Source organism: Silurus meridionalis, chromosome 17 (genome assembly GCF_014805685.1).
Source record: "Silurus meridionalis isolate SWU-2019-XX chromosome 17, ASM1480568v1, whole genome shotgun sequence".
Classification (NCBI taxonomy): Eukaryota; Metazoa; Chordata; class Actinopteri; order Siluriformes; family Siluridae; genus Silurus; species Silurus meridionalis.
Genome location: NC_060900.1, coordinates 19460376 through 19471828, shown reverse-complemented (window position 1 = coordinate 19471828; position 11453 = coordinate 19460376). Strand labels below are relative to the sequence as shown.

General features: G+C 38.3%; 1 protein-coding gene across 1 annotated transcript in view; it reads left to right on the top strand.

The window, feature by feature from the left end:
• The first annotated feature begins 940 nt into the window (after window positions 1-940).
• mov10b.2 (Moloney leukemia virus 10b, tandem duplicate 2) overlaps window positions 941-11453 on the top strand; it is a 29626-nt gene continuing 19113 nt past the window's right edge. The window contains 6 exon segments of the mRNA XM_046872135.1: window positions 941-1158; window positions 3986-4088; window positions 8277-8473; window positions 10568-10806; window positions 10900-11149; window positions 11314-11439. Of these exon segments, the coding sequence (XP_046728091.1) occupies window positions 1028-1158; window positions 3986-4088; window positions 8277-8473; window positions 10568-10806; window positions 10900-11149; window positions 11314-11439 (1046 nt within the window). The 5' untranslated portion in view covers window positions 941-1027.

Sequence of the window (11453 nt, the reverse complement as noted above, 5' to 3'; positions counted from 1 at the left end):
GCATTTGTTATTTTGTTTTCGGATTTGTTCTTTTATTTTGAATTCGTTAATTTGTTTTTGGATTTGCTATTTGGTTTTTGGGTTTGTTAATTAGTTTTTTTGGATTTGTTATTTTGTTTTTGGATTTGCTATTTTGTTTTTTGATTTGTTATTGTGTATTGTAATTTGTTCATTTGTTTTCTGATTTGTTATTGTGTATTGTAAATTGTTCATTTGTTTTCTGATTTGTTAATTTGTTTTGTACTTCTCAGCAACCGTAGGTTTGTAAGTTCTGATTAGTGCGCTCTCTGACCATCCAATCAAAGGTTGAGAAAATGCCAACATTATTGTACGCCTGCTAGATGGCCCCAGAGTCACCAATTCGAAAACAGAATGGTTCTAGCAACAGTTTCATTGTTATGTATTTAAAGCTAAAGGCACCCTTATTATTGATTCTGAAGATATCCAGGCAGATTTCATTACTCCTGGCAACACATGATGGCTGAATTATGATTGGATAGAAACTCTGACATAAACTGACACTAATGGAAGCAGCGCAACCGAGAGAAACGGTAGGAAATGAAGAGAATAGACTATTGTAAATAATTCAATATGTATCTGTGGAGATAAAATAGATCCAAATATAAGCCAGTGATTCTGATAGTGTTTAGACAAGTAGAGAACGGCCCGCCTGTAGCGTCCTGCTTTAACTGCTAGATGTCGCCCTTGCTATTGTTTCAGAATGTCCCGGAAAACTTGAAATGCTAAAATAATCAAACTTGATGTTTTTCCCAGCCAAAATGTTTTAATTAATTTACTTTTAAACATGTTAGGAAATCGAGAATAAAACTGTATGTGTTCTGCAGAGATAAGGAGCCATGAGCCGGAGCTGTAGTTAAGTTTCGTTTCTCCGGTATGGACGGGGCTTGTGAGGAATAAGGCGGGTTTGATGCAAAGCCCAATCAGTTATTGACTCTGTGCCCCTTTGCATCCGCAGTTTCACACTGACTTCACTGTACTACTGGAGCTCTTTTCAATCTTATAAACTATGCGTCTTTCTCACTCTGAGATCCGTGCAATCGGACTGGACTTCATCGAGTTTTTACACGAGACGCAGAAATTCAGTGTGACTCAGAGAGACGAGCTGCAGCACATCTACAACACCGAGTTTAGGAACAGGTGAGACTTTGTGTTGGCCTGAATTCACTGTGAGGACAGCAGTGTATGTGTTTCTGTGGAAAGTGAAACATACTTATCTAATCATACATAAAAAAGTGATACTAAAAAAAAGCGTTTCCCGACAAATGAATGAACCACATGACAAAAAGGGGAAAAAAAGTGTTTACTAAATTTTTTTTTTACAAACTTATTTTACTGTTGTTTCTGTTTTTTTATTTGCACTTCTTCATTTTTACTGCATAAAGGTTGAATAAGTTCCTGTGCAAACTAGCTGACAGGATGTTGAGCTGAAGTAACTGAAGCAACAGAGAGCTGAAGCAACTCTATCATTTATGTATCAAAAAAACAAACAAATATATATATATATATATATATATATATATATATATATATATATATATATATATATAACTTCCAGAATCAGATATGTCTGCAATCCCTATGATTAAAATATATAATTTACATATCATGTACAAAATACTGTATAATCTAATGTTTACTTGCTAATGTGAGATAAAACAGCAGGAACAATGTTACATTTGAAAGGAAACTTTGGTTTCAAATTTTTACTGATACCCGAATGGTGGTGGTGGAGGTCAGCCGAAGGACAATAAAATCTACCTGTGAAAATCTTTGAAAAAATCTTTTTTCTCTTACTGCTTTATGAGTATACTGTTGATTGCTTTATGTAGAGGAAGTACCAGTAAATGACAGAAAGTAAAACCTGGTAAATTGAACTTAAAACTGTTGTTCAAATTAAAACAAGAACAAATAGAGAATAATATAAGATAGTAAATAGATAAGATGGTTTTTTTAGGAATCGAAACAGATGATGCAAAAATAAATGTGTCCACCTTGATTTATTGTCTGCCATTCCCACACTAGATAAGACAATACACACACACACACACACACACACACACATTTTCACCAAACCAGTGTTTTCACTTCATATCTTTGCTTCATGAACACAGTTTGCTTTCTATGCTGAATAAATGAGCAGCTGTTAATCTATCTTGTTAAACTTCTAAACTTCTATCTATCGTCGAGAAAAATATTCTAATCCAACATGTTATCTTATAATTAGCATAAAACTTATTAGACACCATACATCTAACATAAATAGTTTTATTAAACCTATTTAGCCTATATTTTAATGGAACTTATTTAACCTATTTACTTTAAGAAGAAGATAAACTGTTATATAAGCTGTCTGATACTAACATATAAAGTAGACTAGGGTTTGACTGACACAGTGAGTGTGCAGGTAAAATAAAACAATCACGTATGAGGCAGATTAAAGAAGTTTATTTGGGGAAAAGGAATTTGGTGGCCTTAGAGAGTGGAGAACACGTGGGAGAACAATTAAGGTCAGACTTGGGAGAAGGTATAGGAGGATACTACACAGGAGGAAAAACAACAGTGGGAGGTAGAATGGGGGAAGTTGGAGAATATTAGGCAGGATAGGGAGAAGATGTGGAATGTGGAGAGAGAAGGAAGAGCTGATGCAGGTGCTCGAAGGTCATCAGGATCTTCAGTATCAGTCTGCGTCTCCTGATAGGGAGGTCTGGCAAGCTCTGTGTGCCCATATCATGTGTAGAAGTAAGCTGCATGATGCGAGGAGGCAGGTTGGGGTTATCTGGAACAGATGGGGTAGATAGGTGCTCAATGAATTGTGCAAACTCAGATGCCAGGGAGAGGAGTTGAAACTGGCGATAATGTTTTCGAAGAATGCCCCTAAGATCTGATCAGGAATGTCTACGGAAGGAAGCTGAATAAAAAATCCAATAAAGAGAAGTTAGTAAAGGTCAACATCGCAATAACCAGGCATACGATGTAAAGGACAACGTCACAAGAACTAGACATAAGATTAATGTTTGCAGGTGGCAGAACTAGAGAAGAAACAAGCTAGCAAGCCTGTAAATATTATCTCTCTAAGCAACATATCCTGCACTCAAGGCCCATATGACACATTCAGCTCTAAGGCATACATAACTTAAAATACTAACATGAATATGTAAACAAATATTTAAACATATATGAACATATAATCCATGTAGGGAAATATTAGCTTAACTTAATAATAGTAGAATAGAAACAGCAATAAAAAGAAGAATAAAAGCAGAAACCTACACATTGTTGTATACACATGTTATTTTTTTTTTAATTTCTAACCGGACTAGGGGTAACTGAGGGAAACAGGAATCATAAGAAGGAGAGGACCAGGTGTCAGAATATAATTGGAAATGAAAAATGTAGGAGGGGAGAGATGATCTATGAAATAAGGGGAATTTGGCAAGGAAGGGAAATGCAAAGAAAAAATGTGGACACAACAAAGAAATGCTAAGATGTGGCATATAAATATAAATATGAGAACTCACAGAGATTCTACACTCTTAATCATTTTGCTTGTGATTGAGTGACCACCTTCAATGAGTTCAATGGAATGTGACTGATAAAGTTTGCTTTTCCTCATCCAAGGCTGAAGATCCTTCATTTGTTTTTAAGGTCTATTCTATTTTATTTTATTAATATTAAGTGTGTTACACAGGGAATTAACTACAACTGAGAATCCACCCATGATTTGTTCACTTAGAGAGAGGTTTTGAGTTCTGACACCATCTACATAAAAAACAGTTCATAGAAAATTTTTCAGGCCTCTGTGGTAATTGACATACAAATCATATATATTGTATTTATCGTGAAAATACAAATCATATTTTTTGCACCATGATTTATTTGTAAAATGCAGATGGGTGGCTATTATGTATGCTGTATTAGACCCAATTGCAAAGTTTTAATATGAAATTGTACCACTTGCCCACAGACACGGTGGCAGAGATCCCAACTTCTCCTCATTGCTTTTTGTCCTGAGGAAGAACAACAGAGTTCGTGTCACCCGGAGCCGTCACGTGTACTTTAATGCTAACGTAAGACTGACACTTTAGACTACATTTAATAATTCATCACTTTATTCATTTATAAATTCCATCCAGTGCAATGTGTTTCATATCTTTTGTCACCAGTCTGTCATTCCTACTACACACTTCACTGCTGTCACACTGTCCTCATACATGTCCTGCATTACCCTCACATACTTCTCTGACACACCTGACTATAATGTTAAGCGGCATAAACTGAATCTGCATCGCTCAAGCACTCATGTACATATCATGCATAGCCGCTGAAATTGTCATATTACAGTTAAACTGTAACTAGGTCAGAAGGAGTTGCATTGTGTGTTTGTGGACACACAATTTGTGGACAATGAAGTATAGAGAAGGTCAGAAGGAGTTGCATTGTGTGTTTGTGGATTTAGAGAACGCGTACGGCAGGGTGCCAAGAGAGGAGTTGTGGTATTGTATTCTCATTTTAACACTGTTAAACAATCTTGTTTAAAACTCCACTGCCATCTCACCTAAACATCTCCATGCTTCTACCAGTATGTCATCTGGTCCAATCCTCTTAATTGCTGCTCTCATTTCCTCCTTACTAATCCTATCCACATTTCCGCTTCACCAACTCCACACCATCCAACCTTCTTTCTCTGTCATTTTCCTCGTTCATCAGCTGCTTAAAATATTCCCTCCATTTTCTCAACACACTCTCCTCACTAGTCAACACATTTCCATCTCCATCCTTTATTGTTTTAACTTTGCAGCACATCCTTCCCAGCTCGGTCCCTCTGCCTGGCCAATCGGTATAAATCCTTTTCTCTTCCTTAGTGTCCAACTTCTCATACAGCTCCTCATATGCCTTTTCCTTGGCTTTCGCCACATCCCTCTTCACCTGCTGCCGCATCTCCTTGTACTCCTGTCTACTTTTCTCATCACTCTGTCAATCCCAGTTCTGTTTTGCCAACTTCTTTCTCCTTATGCTTTCCTGCACTTCCTCATTCCACCACCATGTCTCTTTGTCTTCCTTTCTATTTCCAGATGTCACACCAAGTACTTTTCTAGCTGTCTCCCTTATCACTTCTGCAGTAGTTGCCCAATCATCTAGTACCTCTTCACCACCACCGAGCCCCCGTCTGGCCTCTTCCCTGAATCTTTCACTACAGTCTTCCTCCTTTAGTTTCCACCATCTTATTCTTCTTTCAGTCCTTACTCTCCCTCTTATTCTTTACCTCCAAAACCATCCTACAGACCACCATCCGATGCTGTCTAGCTACACTGTCCCCTGGAAACACCTTACAGTCTCCAATCTCCTTCGGGTTTCATCTCCTACATAGAACATAGTCCACCTGTGTGCACCTTCCTCCACTCTTATAAGTCACCCTATGATCCTCCTTCTTCTTAAAATATGTATTCACCACTGCCATTTTCATCCTTTTAGCAAAATATACCACCATCTGCCCTTCCACATTCCTCTCCTTAAGACCATACCTGCCCATCACCTCCTCGTCACCTCTGTTCCCCTCAACTACATGCCAATTGAAATCCGCCCTATTCACCAATCTTTCATTCCTAGGTACACCGTCTACCACTTCATCCAACTCACTCCAGAAGTTTTCCTTCTCCTCCATCTCACAACCCACTTGTGGAGCATAAGCACTGATGACATTTATCATCACCCCTTCAACTTCCAGCTTCACGATCATCGCCCTATCAGAAACTCTCTTCACCTCCACTACACACTTACTGTACTCTTCCTTCAGTATCACCCCTACACCATTTCTCTTTCCATCTACACCATAATAGAACAGTTTAAACCCACCTCCAATGTTCCTGGCCTTAGTCCATTTCCAGTAGGTCTCCTGAACACACAACATATCTACCCTACTCCTCTCCATCATATCAGCTACCTCTCTTCCTTTACCAGTCATAGTACCAACATTTAACGTGCCCACCCGAACCGCCACTCTCCTACACCTTTCCTTTCCCTGCCGTTTCTGTAGACGTATTCCTCCTCTTCTTTTCCTCCTTCAGCCAACAGTAGCTTGATTTCCACCAGTACCCTGTTGGCTAACGATACCTGTGGCGGTCGTTGGTAACCCGGGCCTCGACCGATCCGGTATGAATTTCTCTTTCGTGATCGGCATATTTGATTTGGCACGTTTTACGCTGGATGAACTTCCTAACCAAACCCTCCCCATTTACCTGGGCTTGGGAACGGCACTAAGAGTGCATTGGCTTGTGCAACCCTAATGGCTGGGTTAATCACAGCCTTTGCCTTAACACTCAAAATTGATCTCAGGTGCGTCCTGTTACCACTGATCATCCTTAAGATGTTTCTACAACTTGAATGGAGTCCACCTGTGGTAAATTCAGTACACACCTGTCTATATATCTAAGGACCTCAGACTGTGGCAACGGCTTACAGCCAAGATAACAAAGGTGTGGCTACTCGTTTTTTTATTTTTAATACATTTGCAAAGATTTTAAACAAACTTTTTCAGGTTGTCATTATGGGTTATTGTTTGTAAAACATCAAAGAAAAAAATTAATTTGATTTATTTTGGAATAAGGAGTCACGAATAGACCACACGTCAGAAACCTGGAGTAAAGTAGAGTATTTGCCTTGGTTATACGAAGCAGAGTGCTTCCAGAAAAGCGAAGCCTGGAATCAGGTTGAATGCAGAGCATAAGGTAGTCCCTGTGAAGATCTATTGGGTAACCTGTAGATCGGACAGTGAGTGAGGGGAAACAGGGACCTTATAAAGGGGAATGTAGATTGGAAACAGGTATGGGTGATTAGTAGGAGGAAGGCGTGGCTGTTGGTTCTCTGACATGAGGTTGTAACATAACAAAATTTGGAAAAGATGAAGCTCTGTGAATACTCCTATATGCACACTTTTAGTTAATTACTTACCCTTCTATCACCTTGTAAATTAAGCCTAAATTTGCTATTATTTAAAAAAGCAATGAAGAAAAAATTGGGACATTTTCCTGGTAACTATGTAACTAAGATTGAAAATAGATTAAGAAAAAGTAAATTGTTCTACTTATCAATTTATGGCCTACCATCACTGTGAGTGGAGAAAATCACATGTTGTCATATGTTGTTTAGTTTATACTTTAATATTATTTGATTTAAATTACAATTACATTGTTTTTAAAAAAAAGTTTCATAATTATTCAATAGTCACATGATTCTTACAACTAATTCATTACATTTTATTAGTTTAAGTGCATTTTTGGGTAGCAAATTTAAGCAATGACCTGTCAGGTCACACAGTTATTGTGGCCTACAAACATGGCCGCCTTGGACTACATATTTCTCACCTCACACACACACACTTCACGGGTCTCAGGTGCTTTATTATTGCTGTTTCTCATGCATGAGCCATATGAAGAACTGTTATACATTGCAAAGTATACTGATCTCAGTTGTTCTTGTGCCTCTGTTGATAATAAAGTAATAACGCTGTGTTTGCTAATCCAGTTCCTGTTTTTGTCTCTTTCTATTTATAGTCTGACCCAGTGCTTGTGTTTTGCTTAATGTTAAATGTTTGCTTGGTGTATAATGTTAAGCTGCATTAACTGAATGTGCATCTCTCAAGCCCTCATGTACATATCATGCATAGCCGCTGAAATTGTCATATTACAGTAAACTGTAACTCAGCATAAAGTCATTTTCAGACTTTTGGTTGTCCAAAATAGCCCAATATATACCTAGCAGTGTAACCATGTAAAAAGCTAATTTAAAGTGTGTACAGTATGTGCTGGAAGTCCAGAGTTCATATAAAGCACACCCAGTAATGGCTATTAATCTAGTAATCAACTAGGAGTTTAATGGCATGTTAAAATCTGTCTGTGTGTGTAATAGACTCTGTGTGCATTGGGCAGATGTAAGATGAAGAAAATTATAATTTGAGAGATAACAGCATATAACCTTATCACTTGACCTATAGTGACATTTATTGGCAAAAGGCCACAATTCTAAAACACACATTGTTTGTCAAGCTTATACGGTACACATGTACTGATACTGATATCGGAGTCCTAGAAATGTCTTAATGTTGTATAAAGTGTCACATAATAAAATACATTTGTTTAATGCATAATATGGTTTTGAAAACTGGTGTTACCACATGCTTTGGCTTAAAAATAAATACATAAATAAAAAATAAAAGACAGCATGGAACTTAAATGTAATTTGTGCCATTGCTCCCACAGGTACGGGTGTTAAAGGACCAGTGGTGGAGACCTAGAGACAGGCAGCCAAGTGCTAGTGCTGCTATTCTTAAAGTCTCAAGATCTCCACCATCTCATGATGCTTTGCAAGCATCCTCTCCACCTCCTGGACCTGAGGGTGGTGTTAGAGCCAGAAGGAAACTGGCTCATGAGATTATAAAGAAGCTCACTAATGAGAGGTGAACACACACACACACACACACACACACACACACACACACACACACGCACAAAACTAAAACCAGGGGGTAAATTTTAGGTATTTAACCTACAGTAGCAGGAGGTTTACTTTAATTTTGTGATGTGAGCTTACAACAACATGTGACTAACAGTGCAAGACATTATCAATATTAGTATTAATATTAATGCCATAATGGTATATACATTTTAGTATAGTATAAGACTTTACAGTATGTAAACTGTGTACTGTGTGCTGTACAGTATAAAGCAGTGGTCCCCAAGTCTATCAATCTATCAATATTCTTGTTGAAACAGTCTGTTTTTACTTGTCTGTCTATATATATATATATATATATATATATATATATATATATATATATATATATATATATATATAGTGAGGAAAATAAGTATTTGAACACCCTGCTATTTTGCAAGTTCTCCCACTTAGAAATCATGGAGGGGTCTGAAATTGTCATCGTAGGTGCAAGTCCACTGTGAGAGACATAATCTAAAATAAAAATACAGAAATCACAATATATGATTTTTAAACTATTTATTTGTATGATACAGCTGCAAATAAGTATTTGAACACCTGTCTATCAGCTAGAATTCTGACCCTCAAAGACCTGTTAGTCTGCCTTTAAAATGTCCACCTCCACTACATTTATTATCCTAAATTAGATGCACCTGTTTGAGGTTGTTAGCTGCATAAAGACACCTGTCCACCCCATGCAATCAGTAAGAATCCAACTACTAACATGGCCAAGACCAAAGAGCTGTCCAAAGACACTAGAGACAAAATTGTACACCTCCACAAGGCTGGAAAGGGCTACGGGGAAATTGCCAAGCAGCTTGGTGAAAAAGGTCCACTGTTGGAGCAATCATCAGAAAATGGAAGAAGCTAAACATGACTGTCAATCTCCCTCGGACCGGGGCTCCATGCAACATCTCACCTCATGGGGTCTCAATGATCCTAAGGAAGGTGAGAAATCAGCCCAAAACCACACGGGAGGAGCTGGTCAATGACCTGAAAAGAGCTGGGACCACCGTTTCCAAGGTTACTATTGGTAATACACTAAGACGTCATGGTTTGAAATCATGCATGGCACGGAAGGTTCCCCTGCTTAAACCAGCACATGTCCAGGCACGTCTTAAGTTTGCCAATGACCATTTGGATGATCCAGAGGAGTCATGGGAGAAAGTCATGTAGTCAGATGAGAACAAAATAGAACTTTTGGGTCTGAATTCCACTAAACGTGTTTGGAGGAAGAAGAATGATGAGTACCATCCCAAGAACACCATCCCTACTGTGAAGCATGGGGTGGTAGCATCATCTTGGGGTGTTTTTCTGCACATGGGACAGGGCGACTGCACTGTATTAAGGAGAGGATGAACGGGGCCATGTGTTGCGAGATTTTGGGGAACAAACTCCTTCCCTCAGTTAGAGTATTGAAGATGAGTCGAGGCTGGGTCTTCCAACATGACAATGACCCGAAGCACACATCCAGGATACCCAAGGAGTGGCACTGTAAGAAGCATATCAAGGTTCTGGCTTGGCCCAGCCAGTCTCCAGACCTAAACACAATAGAGAATCTTTGGAGGGAGATCACACTCCGTGTTTCTCAGCGACAGGCCAGAAACCTGACTGATCTAGAGAAGATCTGTGTGGAGGAGTGGGACAAATTCCCTCTTGCAGTGTGTGCAAACCTGGTGAAAAACTACAGGAAACATTTGACCTCTGTAATTGCAAACAAAGGCTACTGTACCAAATATTAACATTGACTTTCTCAGGTGTTCAAATACTTATTTGCAGCTGTATCATACAAATAAATAGTTAAAAAAATCATACATTGTGATTTCTGGATTTTTTTTTAGATTATGTCTCTCACAGTGGACATGCACCTACGATGACAATTTCAGACCCCTCTATGATTTCTAAGTGGGAGAACTTGCAAAATAGCAGGGTGTATAAATACTTATTTTCCTCACTGTATATATATATATTTTTTTTTATTTTTTTATTAATTAATTTATTATTATTATTATTATTATTATTATTATTATTATTTTTTTTTTTTTTTTTTTTCCAGATCAGAGTTTGTGTCTGATAAAAATGGAATCCAGGTCAGTTCTGAGATAGAGATGAAGGATGGGAAGATATGCTTTAGTGTGGACAATGCAGAGGTTTATGAGTGGAAGCTGTTTATTGAAAACACTGGCAAGTATGTTGTGGATTTCAACTACTACTCACCACTGCACTGGATAAACTGCTTCGTGTTTGAGGACTCCAGGAAAGTTACACGCACCAATCCACTGACCCTTCATCCTGGTGAGAATCAACCCTTTTTTTTGCTGGACAAAATTTAATTCTAGATTAATGTGCTACCTGCAGGTGTTTGACAGTACTTGTTGTGTCCCCCAGGTGAATTGTATGAGGTCATGATAAAGTTCCACTCAAATCATGTGGGTATATACCAGGTTACGGTGGCCTTCGAGTTCAAGTTGAGCATGGAGTCAAACTCCAGGCCATTCCACATTGTGCGCTATATTGAAGCTGAGTTTAGCACACAGCTAGCTAAAGAGCTGGCACCCATCGTGCCCTACACACCCTTCAGACTAAGCAGAAACCAATCTGATCATTTTGATGTAGATGAAGGAGAGCGTCCTGACAAGTATGGATCATACAGTACTATTACGATAGATTTGATTTAAATAATAAAAAAATGTTTTCTGGATTTAAGACGCCAACATTCATAGACTGTTTTCAGTTGTATTGTATTGACATTGTAATCAAGAAAAAATCTCACTGTCTCTGTCTCTTTGTTGTCTTCGGTAGTCTGGCCATACAGCATCTTCAAACTGAAGTCTTATTGTTGCAGTATAAATGCCCAGACTATATCAATGACCTGATTGACTTTCTAAAAGCCCCACGTTCCCACAACGCCTATCTGTTGCATAAAAAGTAAGTAGGGTATA